General features: G+C 42.9%; 2 protein-coding genes across 13 annotated transcripts in view; both read left to right on the top strand.

Moving 5' to 3' along the window:
• The window catches only part of rnf213b (ring finger protein 213b), a 55,844-nt gene extending 35,214 nt beyond the window's left edge, over positions 1-20,630 (top strand). For 4 of the 6 annotated variants that reach the window (XM_070545801.1, XM_054749475.2, XM_054749473.2 and 1 more), the window contains 26 exons: positions 1,605-1,705; positions 1,833-2,012; positions 2,480-2,625; positions 3,608-3,707; positions 3,806-3,917; positions 4,055-4,268; positions 4,377-4,561; positions 6,980-7,102; positions 7,416-7,517; positions 8,515-8,757; positions 9,585-9,669; positions 12,865-12,899; positions 12,980-13,083; positions 13,162-13,306; positions 13,375-13,531; positions 13,617-13,711; positions 13,796-14,044; positions 14,685-14,817; positions 14,894-14,977; positions 17,005-17,188; positions 18,339-18,540; positions 18,630-18,707; positions 18,885-19,082; positions 19,154-19,243; positions 19,671-19,849; positions 20,327-20,630. In XM_070545801.1, coding sequence (XP_070401902.1) covers positions 1,605-1,705; positions 1,833-2,012; positions 2,480-2,625; positions 3,608-3,707; positions 3,806-3,917; positions 4,055-4,268; positions 4,377-4,561; positions 6,980-7,102; positions 7,416-7,517; positions 8,515-8,757; positions 9,585-9,669; positions 12,865-12,899; positions 12,980-13,083; positions 13,162-13,306; positions 13,375-13,531; positions 13,617-13,711; positions 13,796-14,044; positions 14,685-14,817; positions 14,894-14,977; positions 17,005-17,188; positions 18,339-18,540; positions 18,630-18,707; positions 18,885-19,082; positions 19,154-19,243; positions 19,671-19,849; positions 20,327-20,465 — 3,663 coding nt within the window. In that variant the 3' untranslated portion in view covers positions 20,466-20,630. Of the gene's footprint in view, positions 1-1,604; positions 1,706-1,832; positions 2,013-2,479; positions 2,626-3,607; positions 3,708-3,805; positions 3,918-4,054; positions 4,269-4,376; positions 4,562-6,979; positions 7,103-7,415; positions 7,518-8,514; positions 8,758-9,584; positions 9,670-12,864; positions 12,900-12,979; positions 13,084-13,161; positions 13,307-13,374; positions 13,532-13,616; positions 13,712-13,795; positions 14,045-14,684; positions 14,818-14,893; positions 14,978-17,004; positions 17,225-18,338; positions 18,541-18,629; positions 18,708-18,884; positions 19,083-19,153; positions 19,244-19,670; positions 19,850-20,326 lie in introns of those variants that run through there. The other 2 variants (XM_070545802.1, XM_054749476.2) reach the window with 2 other exon arrangements.
• Positions 20,631-20,804: 174 nt separating this feature from the next.
• The window catches only part of cep131 (centrosomal protein 131), a 28,195-nt gene continuing 26,768 nt past the window's right edge, over positions 20,805-22,231 (top strand). For all 7 annotated transcript variants that reach the window (XM_015962132.3, XM_015962131.3, XM_015962126.3 and 4 more), the window contains exons 1-2: positions 20,805-20,977; positions 22,021-22,208. In XM_015962132.3, the coding sequence (XP_015817618.3) occupies positions 22,032-22,208 (177 nt within the window). In that variant the 5' untranslated portion in view covers positions 20,805-20,977; positions 22,021-22,031. The remainder of the gene's footprint in view (positions 20,978-22,020; positions 22,209-22,231) is intronic.

Here is a 22,231-nt window from a genome sequence, read left to right as displayed (position 1 = left end):
CTTTTTGAGGCATCACACATAATACAAATTCAGGCTCTGTGTCGTTGGACTGTAATTAAACTTTGTACTGAACTAAACTTTGCATTGAACATTGTTGAAAAGGTAAGAAAAGGATCCAATCAATTAGTTGTTTTTTTTTCCTCATTCACACTGACGGAGATAACGGCGCAGTGTGCCTGGCTCTGGTGTTAATCAGGTTTAATGTTTCTGTTTGCAACAATCATCACAAGAAGGTAAAACAGGTAAATGACAGGGTTCGCACTGACCGGATATTTCCAGTATTTGTTTTGACGGAGGAATCTCAAGCCTACAGATGCGCTGACATTTTTATCGTTACGCACATCGTGGAGGTAGTGTCAGACGTGCTGGTGAGTGAAATGGAGGCGAGGATCCACACACGGGTGAAGAAGGAGGCAGGCAGGCAGACAGGAACATTGAACAGTCAGTGACTTGATGCAATTTGCTGGGTTCCTTATATAGGAATCATTATTTCTGATTGGCTTAATGAACTGTGAATTGGAATGTTTATTATGTGAAGTGCCTTGAGACGACTCTTGTCGTGATTTGGCGCTATATAAATAAACTTGAATTGAATTGAATTGAACAGGGATTTTAATCAGGATCACGCAAGACAATGAAACACTGAGCCAACCAGACAAAATGGACTAACAGGGTTTAAATACAGGAGGAGCTGGGACCTTGGGTGATTGGGAGACGAGAGGCAGGTGGGAGCAATTAACATGGGAACAGGACTAAACAGAATGGGGAGACAGGACAGGGTGTGACAGTACCCCCCCCAAAAAAAAGGTCGGATTCCAGACGCCCACAGGAACACAGAGCAGGGAAAGAGAGGGGGGGGAACCGGACCGAGGGACCGATGGAGAGGAGGCAGGGACCAGTATAGTCCGGGAGCCTGCGCCTGGGGCAGAGGAGGCAACGACGGACTCCTGGGGGCCTGCGCCTGTGGCAGAGGAGGAGTCGACGACGGGCTCTTGGGGGCCTGCGTCTGTGACAGAGGAGGAGGCGACAGTGGACTCTCGGAGGTCTGCGCCTGTGGCAGAGGAGGAGGCGATGACGGGCTCTTGGGGGCCTGCGTCTGTGGCAGAGAAGGAGGCGACGACGGGCTCTTGGAGGCCTGCGTTTGTGGCAGAGGAGGAGGCGACGACGGGCTCTTGGGGGCCTGCGCCTGATGAGGGCAGGACTGGCGGTGACCGGAGGCACAGACGCCGGAGGACACGTCTTTGACTTCTGGCCTCCAGCCCTGAGGTCGGCGCCGCATCTAAAACATGCAGGAAACTAGCTGGAAGCAGACTGCAATTTTGCCATGTCAGCTCCACATTACCAAGCCCAGCGGGGATCGGATTGGCACGCTGAAGTTACAAATACGATATTCTGGCCACAGAGGGCGGTGGGGGGTCTGAGCGACATTTCGTTAACCCGGTAAACGGTCATTTTAACAAATGCTGGCTCAAGAAAATAATTTAAAATATGAAAAAGTTGCATATCATGCCTTTAAACTCTTTGACGATTTGATAGTTGTGGCACACGTGGCACATTTATCAGTTATTAGCAGTGAAAGAAATGAACATTTTCTTTGCCAACAGCTGATGCAAGAGTCACCAGATATCAGAAGTTTGAGCACACTGCAGCAGCTCATCCGGATCCTCAATTTGTTTCATGAAGAGTGCATCAGCAGGGATCTGAGGTTAGACTGCATGAATAACCTAGAAATTCAGTCAAAATTATACTAATGCACACAGCAGGATGTCTACTCCATGAATGTGTTTAATATTTATTTATACTGAAGTGGTGAGTCTCTCTTTTTTCCACAGGTTTGGTATTTGGTGTCCAGTTTGCCTGTTGGAGTTCACTGAGCCATCTGTTCTGCCCTGCCAGCATGTCGTCTGTCTGCCGTGTCTTCAGCGCTGCATTCAGCAACGCCGACCTTCCTGCCCTAACTGCAGAGAAGAGCTGCCTAACGACTTTACACCAACTACCTCTCTCAAAATCAAGTGAGTTCTGAATAATAAAGTAAAAGCTGCATCTGTTGGACTGCATTGTTTAAAATGTTGTTAAGGTTTTATCTGAAGATGTGCCAACACACACCATCTAAGTCAGGGTTTTCCCCAGCGCTTTATAAGCCTGGCGGCCCGCCAGGCTTTGCTTGCCCACCCGCCAGGCTAAGCGTCATGCTCCGCCACCCTCCCCGACCCTACCGTGTCCGCTGACACGAACGACGCAACGAAACTAGAGCCCTCCATTATCTGATACTGGTGAAAAACAGCAGCGGAACATGTGCAACCCCCCCCACCCCCGCTCTCAAAGAGGAGAGCGCGACCCCCCTACGGCCGAAGCCACCAGGCTTAACTCATTTTCTGAGGAAAACCCTGCAAGTTCTGAATTGTTCTGGGCTACCTTGATTTTATCATAGTTTGCTTGAGACAAAAACGTGTTGTTGTTGTTGTTGTTGTTGTTTCAGGGCAGCTCTGAAGCAGCAAGCAGACATCAGATGCTTCTGTAACTCTTTCTTCCTGGAGGTGGTGTCCAGGTTCTGTCTGTCAGAAGGACAGAGGCCTGAAGAGGGTGTGGTGGAGCTGCTGTTCTCTCTACTCATCTCTGCTAATGGTCAGTGGCTGAAAAAAATAGTTGCATATAGTTCCAACATCATTTATGTCATTCATTTAAGTTTAAAGGTGAAACTAATACACGAGATAGACTCATTCCATGCAAAGTCAGATACTTCAGGTTTGTCTGAACTGCGATGATTATGGCTTACAGCTGATTAAAAAAAACACATTCACATTCTCAGACAATTAGCATATTGTGAAAAGGTTCAATATTCCAGACTCAAAAGTGTCACTCTGATCAGCTGATGAATCCAGAACACCTGTAAAAGGTCCCTGAGCCTTTACTCTCACCCCGGCTTTCCACAGGAGCCGTCAGCAGCACGTTACTGCAGCAGCACGTCATGGCTGCTGATAGGAACCGCTGTGGTCAACAGAACCTTTTCCACTGGAGCCGTCAGCAGCGCGAGTCGGCCGCATCTCAGGAGCAGCATGTCGCGGCCTTTACGCGCCGGTTCTATTTTCTACGCGCGACGCCTCTGAAACGGGTCAAGTTCGACATTTTTGGGGAAGGAAAGACAGGAAATCGGACGCGGAAATGGAGAGAAGCTCCCGAGATTTTCAGAATAAAGAAACGTACTGCCTTCCGGTTGCTTTACTTTTAAAAACAGTTACTAACTGTGCGTCCCCGTGAGAAGTTATCACCTAGCTAGCGGTCTCCTTTGTTTTTCAGGTCCGTATTGGCGATTATAAAACAGACAGAACATAAAACACAACCCTTTTGGAGCCATGTTGTAGTTTTCTCCTGCTTGTTGTTGTGTTTACTGACGAAGTCACTCGTGTGACAGCTGCTCCCCTGCTGCTTCGCGTCTCGTGGGAAGGGCCAAGCAGCAGCTTACGCGAGCAAGACGTGCTGCTGCAGTAACGTGCTGCTGACGGCTCCCGTGGAAAGCCGGGGTCAGGCTAAGATGAATTACTGACATAAATGGTTTAGCAGCAGTTTTACCTGTAAAACATAACCACGTGGTTGTCCTGTGATGCAGGAGGCATTTATCGCACCAGAGAGCTCACTCCCTTCCTGGAGTGTGTAGACAACAGTCCGGTGGTCCGATCTGTGCTGCCAAAGCTGTTGCTGCAGTACAGGTGGGAGAACGTGTGGAGCAGGAGCTACAGGAGTCCAGACTTTGTGATCTTAATGCACTTTATCAAAACAAGCTATGTTCATTTAATGTGTTGATCAGTTTTGACCAGGTGAAGACCCACATTCAGGCCTACTTGAAGAACCTGGAAGAGAACATTCTGGGCTGGGAGGACCGTACAGAACTCTACCTGTTGTTTGTCAACTGCTTCCAGGTTAAAAAATGATAATAATACTTCTGTTCTTTATCAGTTCTGTAATTATCAACTTTACTGTAATATTTTGTTGTTGATCTGAATTTAGCAGTATTGAATCTTTTTCCATGCTGACTATTTTACATGTTTTTACTCAGGACACTCTCTTGTGCTCCAAAGCACAAGAAGGGGAGCATGGTGGAGGGCATCAGGAAGAAATCAGATTCCTGAGCAGAATTGCCAGGAAACAGACTCCAGACAGACAAAATGACCCGGCTGAGTTTCTGCTTAACATCGCCAGACTGAGAATATGTCTGATTTGTGCTGCTAAGCTGCTGGAGAGAAGGTTATGCTCAGTGGAGGAACCCGCAGGTGAGTTTAAGCCCCCTTTTCATATCGGATAGGTTTAGAGTTAGAGTCATGTGTGATTAAGAAGGGTTTGAGGAATAAATGAAAAATGAAGCTTCTTTTTTATTGAAGGTGAACAGAGGGTGGACGAGTACCTACAGCAGGTGAGGGCTGTGTGTGAGTACAGCGGTAACGACTGGCTCCGGGTTTACCTGCTGCGAGCCTTCCACAGGTGCTGTGGAATGGACTGCATCCATTTCCTTTTAAACAGCCCGACCTGGAGGTGGATCTTTCCTGCAAAGCTGCTCTCACTTCAGGTAAAATACCTGAGTCAGCGGTTCTCTGTCGTCGTGAGGGCGTCTTTAACAGCTGTAATATTTGGTTCTGTGGTGATGTTCTTGTTATTTGCTGAATTATTTATCAGGAGTGAAACGTCATCGTGTTTTTAGTTTGAAAGTTTGCAGCTAACTGAGCAGCTGCCCCTCAAACTTCATTAAACTAAAGCTATTTGTGTAGTTTTTTTAATATCTGTGGGATTTTTCTCCTCACAATTGTGTTTTTGAATGAAACAGTTTAAAAAATAATTGTTGCTTGTAAATTCATAGTTCTGTTTGACAAAACACACTAATTTAAATAATTATCTAATATTGTTGTACAAAAGTAAAGTCCATCTATGTTCCTACCCTCACCTATGGTCATGAGCTTTGGGTAGTGACCGGAAGAACGAGATCATGGATACAAGCGGCTGACATTAGTTTTCTTCACAGGGTGGCTGGGCTCTCCCTTACCCCCAAATTCCACTACCTCCGCTCCGCTCCGACACGAACGCCGGAGCAAAATCGGTCCCGTTGTAGTCAATCAGAGCAATTCCACTACTGCGGCCGTGCTCCGGCAGTGCGGCGCCGTGCGCCGCCCTCTGTTTCGGCGTCCGGCAAAAATAGAATCGATCCTATTTTCGCCGGACGCCGGAGCACCTCCGCAGTAAATGGACAGAAATCACAACGGCCCAACAGGAAAAGGAGCAAGCACAATTTCCGTTTTTCACAATAAGTCGATAAACAAAAGGCGTTTTTTGTTTCATATGCACAGGTTTAACAACTTTTAACATCTATCAATGGCGGCTGAAGTTTAAATGCACAAAAGTAAGCCATAAATACAGTTTCTACTATCAAAGTAGTCACACTTTGTTGATCCAAACACTGCTGATATGTCAACACAAATGATGGGCAGATTAAACAGTTCATGCCGATTCTTCTCCCACACAACGGGTGTTTGGATCTAACTTCCGCGTTTATTGCTCGGACTGTATCGCAAGAACTCGAAAATCCCGCGCATGCTTGTTTGCCCACCTCAGGTCTCCGCACCGGAGCGGAGCCGTTCTAGAGCGGGTACCAGTAAAAACTGAGTTCGGAAGCGAGCAGCTGCGGAAGGCGGGGGCGGACCGGAGCGGAGGTAGTGGAATTTGGGGGTTAGAGATTGGGTGAGAAGCTCGGTCATCCGGGAGGGGCTCGGAGTAGACCCGCTGGTCCTCCACACTGAGAGGAGCCAGTTTAGGTGGCTCAGGCATCTGGTCAGGATGCCTCCTGGACACATTCCTGGTGAGGTTTTCCGGGCACGTCCAACTGGGAGGAGACCCAAGGGATGACCCAGGAAACACTGGAGGGACTACGTCTCTCGGCTGGCCAGGGTACGCCTTGGGATTCCCCCAGAAGAGCTGGCCCAAGTGGCTGGGGAGAGGGAAGTCTGGGTGTCTCGGTTTAGGCTGCTGTCCCCTTGACCCGACAATGGATAAGCAGTTGAAAATGGATGGATGGAAATAAAGAGGAAAATATACTAATTGAGTTGAATACGTTCGATTTTCTTGTCAGTATTATAAAAATATGGAATTACATTATTTAAAATGTAATAAAGTTGGAATTGTTTAGTTCTAATACTCAACTCTCAACTCAACTTTAATTTATATAGCGCCTTACAGACAAAGGCATGCCACCAATTTACAGAACAATAAATATTAAAAACATTTAAATGGCCTGTATTTGATATAGCGCCTTCTAGAGTCCTGGAACCCCCCAAGGCGCTTTACAACACAATCAGTCATTCACACATTCACACACATTCACACGCTGGTGGGGATGAGCTACAATGTAGCCACAGCTGCCCTGGGGCGCACTGACAGAGGCGAGGCTGCCGAGCACTGGCGCCACCAGTCCCTTCGACCACCACCAGCAGGCAACGTGGGTTAAGTGTCTTGCCCAAGGACACAACGACAGCAACAGACTGAGCGGGGCTCGAACCTGCAACCTTCCGATTACGGGGCGAGCACTTAACTCCTGTGCCACCGTCGCCCCAAAGAAAACAATTGAACAGAAAAACAAGTTAAAACGAAATAAAAACCAAGAATACAATGAGATCAGATTGCAAAAAAGCAATAAGACTGGTTTAAAGCCAGGTCATAAAAGTGAGCTTGCAGTCTGTCTTTAAAAACCACTACAGAATTCAGTGGGAGGCCATTCCAGCGCTTAGAGCCAGCCACAGCGAAAACCCTATCTCCCCGCATCTTCAGGCGTGACCTTTATTACTATAAATGTTAAATAGGCATAAAACGTAGTTCCTGAGCACCAGTCAAGGAAGAAAAAACTCAGATCAAGGTGGATTTTTGCAGTTGTCTTGATGAAGCTGCACCCAGTGAAATAAAAAGTCTCATGTTTTTTTTTTTTTTTTTTTTTTTTCCACAGAGGATGATTCCAACCAACATAGACTACTTCCTTTGCTGCGGGGCGCCTTACAGAACCATGAGAAACGCTGTGGCCCAGGTCCTTGTGGAGGACAGGTCTGACATCTTTGTGACAGAACTGCAGGTGAGAGGGACTCCAGAGCTAAGCTGCTCAAGTTTGGGTTTCTGCTGATGCTGTAGTTTCTTGGTAAGAACCACTAGACATCAGCAAAGTGGCGTGCTGGGATACTTAAAACAATCCCATCAAAAATGCTGAAGGTTTTTAAAGTTTGGAGTTTTATATTTACATAATTCGTGTTTACCTACTCTTTGTGTGTATTCAAAATAAACAGTTTGTAAACTTCCTTCATTTAGCTTATTTACTTTCTACATAACTCGTAACTGAAGGCTGGCTTTGTGCATTTATTTGTAATAAATAATCTGTGATTTCTCTGTAGAAGCTGAGAGGATCCCAGATCAGCCTTGTGGCTCTGGCTTTATTCAGACAAGTCACCTCCCGCTACAAGTCACATGACAGCAGCTTGCATCCTTCCCAGCAGGTACCTCTTGTGTTGCCCTAATAAGACATGAGACAGATAGTAAAGGTACACCACATGTAACCCCTTCTTTCCACCGGAGCCGTCAGCAGCACGTCTTGCTCGCGTAAGCTGCTGGTTGGCCCTTCCCACGAGACGCGAAGCAGCAGGGGAGCAGCTGTCACCGACCGAGCACGAAGTCACACGAGTGACTTCGTCAGTAAACAAGCAGGAGAAAACTACAACATGGCGCCAAAAGGGTTGTGTTTTATGTTCTGTCCGTTTTATAATCGCCAATACGGACCTGAAAAACAAAGGAGACCACTAGCTAGTTGATAACTTTTTTAATGTAAAGCAACCGGAAGGCAGTACGTTTCTTTATTCTGAAAATCTTGGGAGCTTCGCTCCGTTTCCGCGTCCGATTTCCAGTCTTTCCTTCCCCAAAAATGTCGAACTTGACCCGTTTCAGAGGCGTCGCGCGTAGAAAATAGAACCGGTGCGTAAGGGCCGCGACATGCTGCTCCTGAGACGTGGCCGACTCACACTGCTGACGGCTCCGGTGGAAAAGGTTCTGTTGACCACAGCGGTTCCTATCAGCAGCTATGACGTGCTGCTGCAGTAACGTGCTGCTGACGGCTCTGGTGGAAAGAAGGGGTAATATCTAACAGCAGGAGTCCATGTTGAAGAAAATGCTATGGCTTCAGGCCCAAATATTAAAGAAAATAACAGAAAATTTGTCTGGTTGTATTTTTAAGCATTATAAATTAGTGACTAACAATTTGTAATTAAATGTAAACTATTTTGTCTCAGAAAAAAGATATGAAGGTTATTCTAAGCCTTTTGTTAAGCTATGTGGCTGGAAAAGGCCAGCAGATTCCTCCTTTAGTGTGAACTGTCCAAAAACACTACATCTTACAGCTATTTGTCATTTTAAAAAGCTTCCAAGTCTAATTATTTGATGCAGGAAAAAAAGATTGTGTGTTTTTTAGTTTTTGACAAGAGTTTTTGTTTAAACTTACAGGAAATAGTAAAACTGGAACATCTCCTCAAAAGCATCGGCTCAAATGAGTTCAGGGAGTTCTGCTCGTCTCTTCTGCGAAATTCTTTTAGTGGACTGGGTTCATGTCTCCACACCATCTCAACTATGCCGGCTCTGAAACAAACCCTTCTCGAGCTACTGGTCCATCTGAATTCTGTGCTTCTCAGTCAAAACCCTCTGCTGGTTCCTCTTTATCAGATAGCTTTCCAACCTGAGAACGTCATAGTAAGAGATTTCTTGTGTCACTCACTTTAAAGGTACAATAAGTAAAAATTCTACAGTGAAATAATCACAAAAAAGTCTATTGTCTCAAACATGTTGGTAGGAAGGTTACTTTGAAACAGATTTCCTTCTCAGCTGGGTTGTCAGTTTTTCTCCTTTTAAAATGGCCAAAAAAAAGACATACTTTGTGTTTATAGTCTGTGAACCCGCCGGGTTTCCAACCAGCATTTGTAATTTCACACCAGCTGGCAAAAGCATTGTAGAAATGATGTTAGCCAGTAAAAGGAGTGGCCTAGAAGTTATTTCTTGTGCCCCTAAGAAGCCACTGTATTATTTTGTTTTACTCTTATATCGGGTAAAGAAGGCTAGAGGCTAACGTTGAGCTAACAAGGCTAACGGTAAATTAGAAGTAAATAGTGGGCTCTAAAATGATTTCAAGCTACTTCTTCAATGAACAACAACTCGATATTACAGGGAAATGTATTTATCTACTTATTAACTTACTGTGAACGACTCGTCTTTGCTCATCATCTAGAATCTTCTGGTGCTGAGCCGTAACTGGCAACAGCCATGAAACTCACGGGTATTGGGGGACAGTGAGAGTGGATTTGTTTGCTTAGAAACATGGACTGACGTTTGGATTTTTTATACTAACCTTAAGAGCTGCTCAACATTAAAATGTAAAATTATTGCTTTATATATATATATATATATATATATATATATATATATATATATATATTTACATTTTTGTTTTCTTTATTAACTTAATTTATTTTACCTACTTACCACAGTACACATTCAATTCTTGTCTTCTTTTTTACTTGAAGAACTCTTACCTTCCAACCATGCCAGATGATCACTCAAATGAAGCCCGGCTGTGGCTGAGCAGAGAGAAGAAACTTATGGAATACAGTATGTAAAAAATATGATATTTTTTATTGATACATTGAACAGATTTTTGTTTTGATCGATATCGATAACATTTCAGACATTTTAATTTCATACAAAAATTGTTAAAAAAAGATATTTAAAATAACTTGGCATAAAAAATATTACACTTTTATTTATAGAGGTCCTTCAGTAAGAAACAATTTTTTACTTATTTTTGAAAATGATCAGTCACTCTAGTCTGAATTTAACATGCAGGCTGAATTTTAAAATTGTGTCTTACACCTTTTTCCTATAAATGGTGAAACTCGGATTAGGAAATCCTCACAGATCTACATCACACTGTCACTAAACATTCATGGACTAACCCATCTTGACTCAAGACGGGGAAGGCTGTTGTTGGTTTAGTGTCAAGGAAACGGCAGAGAACGTTTTAGCTAGCATAAGCTAACTGTTAGCATTATCAACTCCACCACACAGCAGAACACCTCCAGCTTGTGTTATTTATGGAGGTAAAACATCAACATTACAGATCAAATGGAGTCAGTGTTACCCCGGTTTCACACTGAAAGCATCAGCGGTGCGGAACAGCAGCAAAACGTCACTGCTTCAAATAGAATCCATTATAGTGTATGGAGTGTTTCAAACCAGCTGCAACGCTGCAATTTTCAAGTGCTTCTCAGAAGCGGCACGCCGCGCCGCTATAGATGGAACTGGGTTCTATTTTTGCTACAAGCCGCTTCTGGGACACGCTAATTTCCGCGTGTGTGACAGAAAATCACACACGGTTTCAGTGTAATATCTCACAATAAAAGTACAGCAGCAAAGCAATTTTATATACAGGTCCTTCTCAAAAAATTTGCATATTGTGATAAAGTTCATTATTTTCTGTAATGTACTGATAAACATTAGACTTTCATTAAGATTCTTTACACACAACTGAAGTAGTTCAAGCCTTTTATTGTTTCTAATATTGATGATTGTGGCATACAGCTCATGAAAATCCAAAATTCCTATCTAAAAAAAATAGCATATTTCATCCGACCAATAAAAGAAAAGTGTTTTTGATACAAAAAAAGTCAACCTTCAAATAATTATGTTCAGTTATGCACTCAATACTTGGTCAGGAATCCTTTTGCAGAAATGATTGCTTCAATGCGGCGTGGCATGGAAGCAATCAGCCTGTGGCACGGCTGAGGTGTTATGGAGGCCCAGGATGCTTCGATAGCGGCCTTAAGCTCATCCAGAGTGTTGGGTCTTGCGTCTCAACTTTCTCTTCACAATATCCCACAGATTCTACCATGGTCAGTAAACCATTTACCAGTGGTTTTGGCACTGTGAGCAGGTGCCAGGTCGTACTGAAAAATGAAATCTTCATCTCCATAAAGCTTTTCAGCAGATGGAAGCATGAAGTGCTCCAAAATCTCCTGATGGCTAGCTGCATTGACGCTGCCCTTGATAAAACACGGTGGACCAACACCAGCAGCTGGCATGGCACCCCAGACCATCACTGACTGTGGGCACTTGACACTGGACTTCAGGCATTTTGGCATTTCCCTCTGCCCAGTCCTCCTCCAGACTCTGGCACCTTGATTTCCAAATGACATGCAAAATTTGCTTTCATCCGAAAAAAGTACTTTGGACCATTGAGCAACAGTCCAGTGCTGCTTCTCTGTAGCCCAGGTCAGGCGCTTCTGCCGCTGTTTCTGGTTCAAAAGTGGCTTGACCTGGGGAATGCGGCACCTGTAGCCCATTTCCTGCACACGCCTGTACACGGTGGCTCTGGATGTTTCTACTCCAGACTCAGTCCACTGCTTCCGCAGGTCCCCCAAGGTCTGGAATCGGTCCTTCTCCACAATCTTCCTCAGGGTCCGGTCACCTCTTCTCGTTGTGCAGTGTTTTCTGTCACACTTTTTCCTTCCCACAGACTTCCCACTGAGGTGCCTTGATACAGCACTCTGGGAACAGCCTATCCGTTCAGAAATGTCTTTCTGTGTCTTACCCTCTTGCTTGTGGGTGTCAATGATGGCCTTCTGGACAGCAGTCAGGTCGGCAGTCTTACCCATGATTGCGGTTTTGAGTAATGAACCAGGCTGGGAGTTTTTAAAAGCCTCAGGAATCTTTTGCAGGTTTTTCGAGTTAATTAGTTGATTCAGATGATTAGGTTAATAGCTCGTTTAGATAACCTTTTCATTATATGCTAATTTTTTGAGATAGGAATTTGGGGTTTTCATGAGCTTTATGCGAAAATCATCAATATTAGAAACAATAAAAGGCTTGAACTACTTCAGTTGTGTGTAATGAATTTAATATACATGAAAGTCTAATGTTTATCAATACATTACAGAAAATAATGAACTTTATCACAATATGCAAATTTTTTGAGAAGGACCTGTATTTGTAGTTTACGTGTGACCCATTGGCTTTCTTACTGCCTGCATCATTCCAGAAGTGCAGCAGTGTGCTTTTCATGGCGTTAATCTTGGCAGTGCAGAGGAGCAACAACATATAATGATATCAAACAGGGATATCAAATGCAATTTCCTTCTTTTTGGTTTAGTGGTGGATTGCATAAACAAACTGTGACCTTTGAGGTCTTGAGGGATATTGTGATGTTCCGAGTAAACTGTTCTGCTGCTGTTTTGTGCCGCTAATGCTTCCAGGGAAACCGGGATTAGAGCCATGTTGCTGCTAGCCAATCCTAGGCAATATGTCCAAACTTCAGGAAATAAGACTCCAAGTCCTTTCGTCTGAAGCAGCTTTCTCCTCTGGCTGTATTCTCTGTGCTGAAACAGGCACACCAGAGCTTTTTTTTCCCCAGAGGACGACTTACAAGTAATTAATTCCTACTATCAACCACTGCAAATGTAATATGAGCAAAGGACCTCTTTAACCCTCCCACTGTCTTTATGGGTGACCCCGCGAGGAAAGTTGACCATTGAGCAGGATTGGTGGTTTATCCCTTGAGGTCCATGTGGCAGGGGTGAGATGGTGCTCACTCCTCACCCCTGCTATGTGGACCTCAAGGGATAAACCATCAACCCTGCTCAATGGTCAACTTTCCTCGCGGGGTCACACCCATTAGGACAGTGGGAGGGTTAAAAGTCTTCCAACCATGCTTAACAGAATTTAAACAATAAATGTCAGAATGGTGTGGACAAGGGTCAAGATAAACAGAAGGGATGACTTCTTAAATGTCATGTTTTTCTTTATGTTTAGCCTGTGCCAACGGACATGTGTGCTTTGTGGGAGAGGTAGGAGTTTATTTTTGCTATAACACCAAGCGTTAGGAGCATTGAATAAAGCACTTAATCTAATACATGCTGTCTCACAGTGTGGAAAACCAGTGGAAAGATCAAGATGTCCTGACTGTGGACTTCCAATAGGTGGAGAAAGTCACGTCCCAGTCCAAGGTTTTACTCCACATACGCAGCAAAGGTGTGACCTTTTCAAATTTAGAGTGTTTTACTGTGAATTATTTATGTTAAATTAAGATTTATTTGCATGGAACCGCAGGGATCAGAGCCGAACAGGACACATTCTAGGTGAAGCTCAGCGGAGGTCTGAAGCGCCTGAAAGACAGATGACGTTGGCTCAGTCCAGCGTCCTTCGGCTTCTGACGCACCTCGTCTTGCTTCAAGGAGCAATAAGAAATCAGAGGGTGAGACAGGATCTGGGTTTACTCTCATTTAATAGTTAGCATAATTTAAATCTGTCCTTATTTTTTAGGGAGCTGGAGCCATGATCCACCCGAGGCCAAATGATGTTCTCAGCTTCCTGTGGAACCACCTGGAGAAGGATTTGAAAGTTTTAGGGGAAACTCTGGACGTGAACATGGACAACACAGCTGTCACTGTTCATTTGATTCTTACAAAATTACCAACAGGTGAAACAGACTTTTCATCAGCTTTTAGCAAGCTGCTTTTACTGGTCATAAAATCTAAGGTTGAACGTGTTGAACGTTTATGAAGGTTCTCTGGATACGAGACCCGATCTGTCCTCCAGACAAGGACGGAAGCAGTGGGAAACGCTTGTCTGCAAGTCAGCCATCAACCTAGTTCTTCAGGTAAGGAACGAAACGTTCTGAACCGATTATTTAAAACCCAGAATAAAGAGTCACATTTGTAATGATGAACTATTTATGCTTTAGGATCTGCAGAAGAATCTATCTATAGCTCAGGAGAGAATTGCCTCAGATGATGGACTGGAAGGAAGTCCCGTGATGAATGTCCTCTTCGGTGATCCTGGAGCCATGTTGTCTCTTCCCTCTAACTGTCCCACACATTGTTCATCTTTCTGGACTCTACGTGAGACAATGACAGTGGAGCGTTTCTCCCAGTTCTTGGGGGAGACACCGGCACGCAGCTCTCTACCTCTCCTCTGCTTGTTTATTAAGAAGGTATTTTATTATTGGAGATAATTATATTTGGTTGTTACTCACATTTTACTCCACATCTCAATTTTTTAAAGTTCTAGCTCGAAGGAGAGAATTGAACATAGCGGGGCTGTGAGCTTTACAGCTCTTTCTTTGCATTTCATCATGTTTAATCCTCATTCTGTCAGATTATCTGCCAAGAAAGATAGTTATAAAAATGACTCAAAATTATGCTTTGCTCTTTTATTGTTTTAATCCTTAGTTTTTCTTGTTCTTGTGAACGATTTAAAGCTTGAAGCTGTAGTAGATGGTTGTTCTAATTTATGTGAATTATCAGTTAATGAGAACTTTCTGTTTACATCAGATTAACTGCTAACAACAACTCAACTAAGCAAAAACAGTTAAGTGATCCAGTGAAGGCAGTTAATTAGGCTAAACCATGTTAGCAACAAATAGTGTTTTTTCAGCTGGTTGTCAGCCTAGATCCTCCAAGAAACACTCTAAAGCGCAAGAAAGCATTACCGTGTGTGTGTGTGTGTGTGTGTGTGTGTGTGTATTGTAAAAGTTTATTTAAACAGGGACAGTGCACAATTTGACGTTAACCACAAAAGAAAGATGCATTGTACCCGGTTATAGCAGGGATGCTAATTTGTGTGTGTTTTAGATCAACTGTGTGCGACAGCTTCATCACCTGCCTGAGCTGGCCGCTCTACAGGCAGACCTGGTGAGGACGTTTCCGCTGATGTCGGGCTCTACTTCTCAGACCATTGCACAGATGTTGCGCCAGATACCCGCAGGTGTGCTGCCATTTCCTGTTTAATGAAACGGCTGAACGCAAAGACACAAACTGAGTTCTTTTATCATCTCCATCAGGGTACCAGCGGAAGACCCTGACGGAGAGGGTGGACAGATTCATCAGCGTGTGGAACTTCCTCCGAGTTGAGGCGGCAAACAACTGTGAGTGTCACCCTGAAGATGAGCTGATAAACTTACAGCTGACACATGTCCAACACAGGTGGTGGTGTGAGATTTGTGTTACCAGCATGTTTCGGCTGCCAATAGTTCAGGGAAACATTATTTATCTTTATAGCAGTATTACAGTGTTTTGATTCAATCTTTTTCCTGAGCTTAACCATGTTTTTATATGCTCCTGGGACCCTGCATGGACATGGCATTACAATGCAGGCTAAAAGGTTAGACACACCTTTTCATTCAATGTGTTGTCTTTATTTTCTTGACCATTTACATTTGGAGATTCTCACTGAAGGCATCAAAACTATGAATGAACACGTGTGGAGTTACCGATATGTACTTAACCAAAAAAGGTGAAATAACTGAAAACATGTTTTATATATTCTAGGGCCCGACCGATATGCTTTTTTTGGGACCGATACCGATATAAAACTTTTAACAAAGGCCGATAGCCGATATAATGGCCGATAAATCTCCCTCACAAAAAAAAGAAATACAAATTTTCTTAAGCTTAAACCCTTCATTCTCTGCCTTTTTGATGCAAACTTATTTCTATTACACACCAAAGAACTGTCTCAATAACTCACTAGGGTTTCCAAGTAATGCAAATGAGATTTATTTAGCAGATCTCAAAAACAACAGAACACACAAACTCAGTCACAAAATAAATCTAACATTCAAGTTTTTTCGTGTAAACTGTGATTCCCACAAATACATTTTAACTAAATGGAATATTCCACCACTCCAAAGTTGTGTCTTGTTAAGATTCCCCAGAGTTAAGACAAGTCAGAAAAGGCATTTTATAACCAGCCCAATAGGATCTGGCAGCAGTTGGTTTTCTTAGTTTAGCATAAAACAATGTAAGTGAATTCACGTAGATTGTAGTGTTTTTTTTATGTAGGTGAATGCAAGCCTTCCCTTCCATTGCTTTGTGCTAAAACAACTGGTTACAAATGTTTTTTCTGACTTGGCTAACTCTGGGGAATCTAACAACACACAAGTTTAGGGACAGAAGATCCCTATAAGAATATTAAAATAATAAAAATGCAGCAATAAATAAAACGTAATACTTGTGCTTTGTAACAAAGTAACACTCTGTGGAAGTTAACTTGGTGAACTTATTCACCCTGGACAGGAAATAATTGCACATAAGAAACATGAATAAGAATAAATAAATAAATAAAAAAGTTCCAAAACAATAATTTGTGTTCAAAGGAGTGGAGCCACACAACATGAGTTCATAAAGCTGGCGCCATCTGCTGGATAGGTAGCGCAATATCGGCCATATCGGTCGTCTTTTTGGCCGATAGCCGATACTGTTAATGACCCCAATATTGGCCGATAATATCGGCCGGGCCCTGATATATTCCATTTTCTTCTAAATAGCCACCCCTTTGCTCTGATTACTGCTTTGCACACTCTTGGCATTCTCTTGATGAGCTTCAAGAGGTAGTCACCTGAAATGGTTTTCCAACCGTCTAGAAGGAGTTCCCAGAGGTGTTTACTGCTTGTTTGCCCCTTTGTCAATGGTTATGGTCATGAAAATAAAGATAACACATTGAATAAGAAGGTGTGTTCTAACTTTTGGCCTGTACCATATATATACATATACATATACATACATACATACATATATACATACATATATATATATATATATATATATATATATATATATATATATATATATATATATATATATATATGTATGTATGTATGTATATATATGTGTGTGTGTGTGTGTGTGTGTGTGTGATGTTTACTTGTTATGAGAAATACCACCAGCTCTGCATACGTCTAGGTACGTCCTCTAACGCTTGTGCACGCTCTGTAACTGACATCTGTACATAAACGGACGTCTAATGCCACCAGCTAATGCTGAGCTGTGTTAAATTCAAATTGCTTGTGGCTCTACGGGACAGGGGACGGGCTTAGCTGAAGCAAACATTTACATACATCATATCACAGAACAGACTTCTTCCTTCATGTCATGTATGCTTGTGTGTTTACAGCAACAGATTTGGGAGTGGATGTGAATCTTTGCGAGAAGGAGGTGACAACTGAGAGCACTGGAGAGTATTTGACACCATGCCGATACGGACCCGGTTCATGTCTCCAGACTCTGGTTGACTTCCTGTCGGAGACACACAACAGCCTGGTGAGGGTGGCCAGGAGTGTGAACGCCCACGAGGATAGGTCAGTTCCGAGGGTCCAGAGCTGAAAAACAGCTATGTAATATCAGCTTTCTTCAAAAAATATTTCTAATAATCTTAAAAAATATATATGTATTAGGGCCCGACCGATATGCTTTTTTTTGGGACCGATACCGATATAAAACTTTTAACAAAGGCCGATAACCGATATAATGGCCGATAAATCTCCCTCACAAAAAAAAGAAATAAAAATTTTCTTAAGCTTAAACCCTTCATTCTCTGCCTTTTTGATGCAAACTTATTTCTATTACACACCAAAGACCTGTCTCAATAACTCACTAGGGTTTCCAAGTAATGCAAATGAGATTTATTTAGCAGATCTCAAAAACAACAGAGCACACAAACTCAGTCACAGCATAAATCTAACATTCAAGTTTTTTCGTGTAAACTGTGATTCCCACAAATACATTTTAACTAAATGGAATATTCCACCACTCCAAAGTTGTGTCTTGTTAAGATTCCCCAGAGTTAGACAAGTCAGAAAAGGCGTTTTATAACCAGCCCAATAGGATCTGGCAGCAGTTGGTTTTCTTAGTTTAGCATAAAACAATGTAAGTGAATTCACGTAGATTGTAGTGTTTTTTTATGCAGGTGAATGCAAGCCTTCCCTTCCATTGCTTTATGCTAAAACAACTGGTTACAAAATGTTTTTTCTGACTTGGCTAACTCTGGGGAATCTAACAACACACAAGTTTAGGGACAGAAGATCCCTATAGGAATATTAAAATAATAAAAATGCAGCAATAAATAAAACGTAATACTTGTGCTTTGTAACAAAGTAACACTCTGTGGAAGTTAACTTGGTGAACTTATTCACCCTGGACAGGAAATAATTGCACATAAGAAACATAAATAAGAATAAATTTAAAAAAAGTTCCAAAACAATAATTTGTGTTCAAAGTTCAAAGGAGTAGAGCCACACGAGTTCATAAAGCTGGCGCCATCTGCTGGATAGGTAGCGCAATATCGGTCGTCTTTTTGGCCGATAGCCGATACTATTAATGACCCCAATATCGGCCGATAATATCGGTCGGGCCCTAATATATATATATATTTTTTCCTAATCTAAAATTACCTAATCAAAGTTATTTTAACCCCTAAATGGCCTTTGTGTGTATGTGTTGTTTCTTTAGTGAGTACAGTGTTCCATTAGGGAGCATATCAGAGACCCAGCTGACTCTGTGCCACCCTGAGCGAGAGCTGCTGCCACTCGTTTTAGCAAACTGTAACTACACTCTGGAGAAAGGAGGCGAGATGGGCAGCAGCTATGACCTGCTGGCAATTCAAACCCAGCTGGCCCGACGCTTCCTAGCTGGAAAACCACTCATCCAGGCGGTAAAACTCCAACTTGATCACGCAGCTGCTTGTGGGTGGAATGAAACGGTAGATTATGTTTTCACCTGCATGTTTTCTGTCTGAATCAGGACACTTTGCGGTACTTGAACCGACGCTTGCAGGACTTTTCTGTGGTTCTAACTGAAGTGAGAACAAAGATTCATCAGGTAAAAGCTTTTGACTCAGCTCAGCTTTTTATGGCACCAGTGTTTCCACCTGAAACTGATGCCAGCTGCACTAGTGTACACTGTTGGATGTTTGTGAGGCCACGCTGTTAGAGGTCAAATTCCTTCCATCTGCTGCTCTCCTCCCGCCTGCTGACGGGCTCTGTTTTTACGTTGCAGGAAGCATTGAAGGGCTCGGTGAGCAGTGCCATGAGAACTGTGCTGCGCTCTTACACGGATGTGTGTGATGCCATCTTCGTAGTGGAGGTTGGCCTGCGCTTTCTTGGGAAAACAGGGGGAGATCCTGAGAGACATCTTTTGTCTTATCTGACTGAGTCGCTGCAGATGGGCTCGCAGATCTCAAACACTGTGTTCAAGGTAGCTGGAGGAGGTTGAACCTGCAGCACATAATTTGCTTTCAAACATTAAGATGGTCTGTTTCCTTACAGGCTCTTGGGGAAAGCAAACTGCAGCACTGCATTTTCACCTGGCAGCTTCTGAATGGGTGGAAATCAGAGCTGCTGCTTAATCGGAAACAAGTAAGCATCTAACAAGTCAGAAACTCCAGAAGTTGTATGGAATTAGGTCATTTAAGGGTTTTTATACTTGTCTTGTGTAAATTTTAGTTTGTTTGCAACATTTGTGACGTAATTGATAATGTTTTATAGCATTTTTTAAATTTCATATCAGAAACTCAGTCTATGGTAACTATCTATACTGATTAAAATCATTACTGTATCTTGTGCCCCTTGACCCAAAACCAAATGGAGTTGAATTTCATTAAGTCTGTCTGACTCAGAAAATACACAGAACTTTGCATCAATAAAACCTGAGCAGTTCCTTTATTCTTTATCCTGAAGTGTTTTTCTCAGCTGGTGTTTGAAAATCACTGAAATAAAAATAAGATTAAAAAATAATAATCCCAGAGGTTTTTTGAACTTTGACAGTAGTCAATTCTTGTTTTAGGACCCTTTTCAGAAGCTGCCTTCCGAGTTTCAGCAAAAGTTGACGGAGGAAGAGAGAAAAGATCTGAAGGCCTTCCTTGCTGTCACAGACGTGGACACTTTTGCTTTGGAGCTGCATGAAATCCTCCTGCTGAAGACGAGCAACACTGCTCATGACCAGGCTTACCAGTCTCATTGGGAGTAAGTGAAAACAAGTTGCATTCAGTCTTTGGTTGTGAAAGCTAATTCAGCATGTGTGGCTTTATTTTAGGTTGGATGCAGCCACCAAATGGTAAAATCCTCCCAAAACAATTAAATTGTTATGATTCTCCTCAGTTTAAACTCTGAGTGTTTTTATAAAAGGTTCCTTTCTGGAAGTGTGTCTATTGTTTGTAAAAGTCTAAAGGAAGCTATTGATTCCTGACAACTTTAATCAGAGGAAAGTGTCGAGCTGGTGCTCCCCCTACCTCTGGGATTTGCTGCCTTTTGACTTCCAGGATCAGATCATGATCCCTTGGGGTGCCATCTGTTGCAGCTTAAGTTGTATTCCCTCTGCTGCAGGTCATTCTCTTCGAAGCAGCAGCTGGGCTGGCACTCAGCAGGAATGTGTCTGATGAGAACAATAGATGCAGTGCTAACATTTATATTCTCCGTGTTCTCCCTCCCTGCTGCTTGTAGCATCAGGTCCACTTTAGAGGTCCATTTGGAGCAGAAAACTCTTCCTCCTCTGCTGGGGCTTGAAGATTTACCAGAGGAGATCCCACTGGGAAAGGGGGCAGATGTGTGGAGGGCAGCTGTGGAGTTTAAAAGAAGATAAAACACATTCATTTTCATTGTTTCGTCCAAAGGTCATCTGCTGTGACCATTATTCCAAATATTCCAATATAATATATGTGCCTGTCTGTTGTGCAAATTTTTGTTTTTATCTGTTTTCATTTGTAAATCCACGTGTCAATGACGAGTTAATAAAGAATAAAGTGTCTTTCAGTGGATGTGTTTCTAACAGCTCCCAACTTGAAAAAGTGTCCGTTTGAAAAGTCAACCGAACCACCGTTGAGGACACGCCCCTTTTGACAGACGCTTTCCTCCAGCCTATCGGAGGCAAGCGTCTTGAAAGTATGTTAGTCTTTCCACCAATCACAGACGGCACAAGGCGGAGACATCCAGCGTTGTTACCACAGAGATGATGATACGCGTTATTTGGTCCTCTGTTTATCCACCGACTCCCGATCACTTTCGCTGCTTATCAGACGGTTGTTTTGGAAAGAAAAAGCACAGCTGTGGAAGCACCCCACGAAATATCTGATATGATGTCATCCATTTAATGAGGTAAGTAGTTTCCGACCCACGGCTGTGTGGTTTTCGGTTAAGGTAAAGGAGACGAGACTGTTAGCTCGGTATGAGCTATCAGACTTCATTTAAAGAACGACCATTTTAGTCTTTTACTACCAAGAAATTATTGCTGAAAAGTTGTTATAACTGTTTATAACATAACTTTTAACAATTGGCACTTTTTTACAAGCTTAACCGAGGCTGAACTCAGGAATCTTATCGTAGGGATGCTACATAAATCAGCTTCCAGCACGTAAACCGTACACCATACCCATGTCCCCTGGATGTTCCAAGTTTTAGCTAGCGTCTGACTATCATGCAGATGTTTCATGAAATTGTGTGATCAAATGACTTAAAACATGTATTTTTGCCATAAAAGATGTATACACACTTGTCTGTCTTGAATGCAAACAAATACATAAATGCAAACCGCTGACAAAAAAAAATTAGTTTTAGTTTGTTTACACTAAACTCTTGAGTTTCTATTATCGGACAAAAGACACGTAATTACTATTCTTCTAAAAAAGAAAATGCATTGAACTTATATAGCGCTTTTCTAGACACCCAAAGACGCTTTCACACTCTCACATTCACACACTGCTAGTGATGGTAAGCTACTTGTAGCCACAGCCGCCCTGAGGCTGCCATTTGGCGCCGTTGGCCCCTCTGACCACCACTAACACAGGCAAGTTGGGTGAAGTGTCTTGCCCAAGGACACAACAGCAGTTGTAGCATCAGGTCAGGTAACTAAAAACTAAATACCGAAACAACGGTTGTCTAACGTTTCTGTGGTGGAGTATAACATTATTTCTCAGGTATTTGGGTTACAGAGTCTGACTGGACACACAACTGCAGAACAGTTTGTTCTACTTTTTTTCTAGAGGAGATCAATGATAAACAGAAATCATTGCAGGTTTTATTCAATGGATTTTTTTATTATAATTTTTTTTGTGGGTGACACAAAGAGAGCCAGTCTTCTTTCTGTTATTGTGCCCACTAAACCCTCATGGTCATGATGAATCACTTCATCTGTTTTGCAGGTGTTCTCAGGATGCATCCAACACGTAGTCCCTCCATTCCAACTGGCGCTGATAGAGATGCCCTGGACCTCAGTCTGTCTGGTTCCCAGCTTTCTATATCTAAGAGACCAGGCAGTGCATCTCCAGGGAAGTACTTCTCCCGGTCTGTGTCTGTGGCTGGTGACAGCAGAGGGAAACGCAACACCCTGGTGAGGCTCAGCTCACACCTGCT

This window comes from Nothobranchius furzeri, chromosome 16 (assembly GCF_043380555.1).
Source record: "Nothobranchius furzeri strain GRZ-AD chromosome 16, NfurGRZ-RIMD1, whole genome shotgun sequence".
Classification (NCBI taxonomy): domain Eukaryota; kingdom Metazoa; phylum Chordata; class Actinopteri; order Cyprinodontiformes; family Nothobranchiidae; genus Nothobranchius; species Nothobranchius furzeri.
This window is presented reverse-complemented; position numbering and strand designations above follow the sequence as displayed.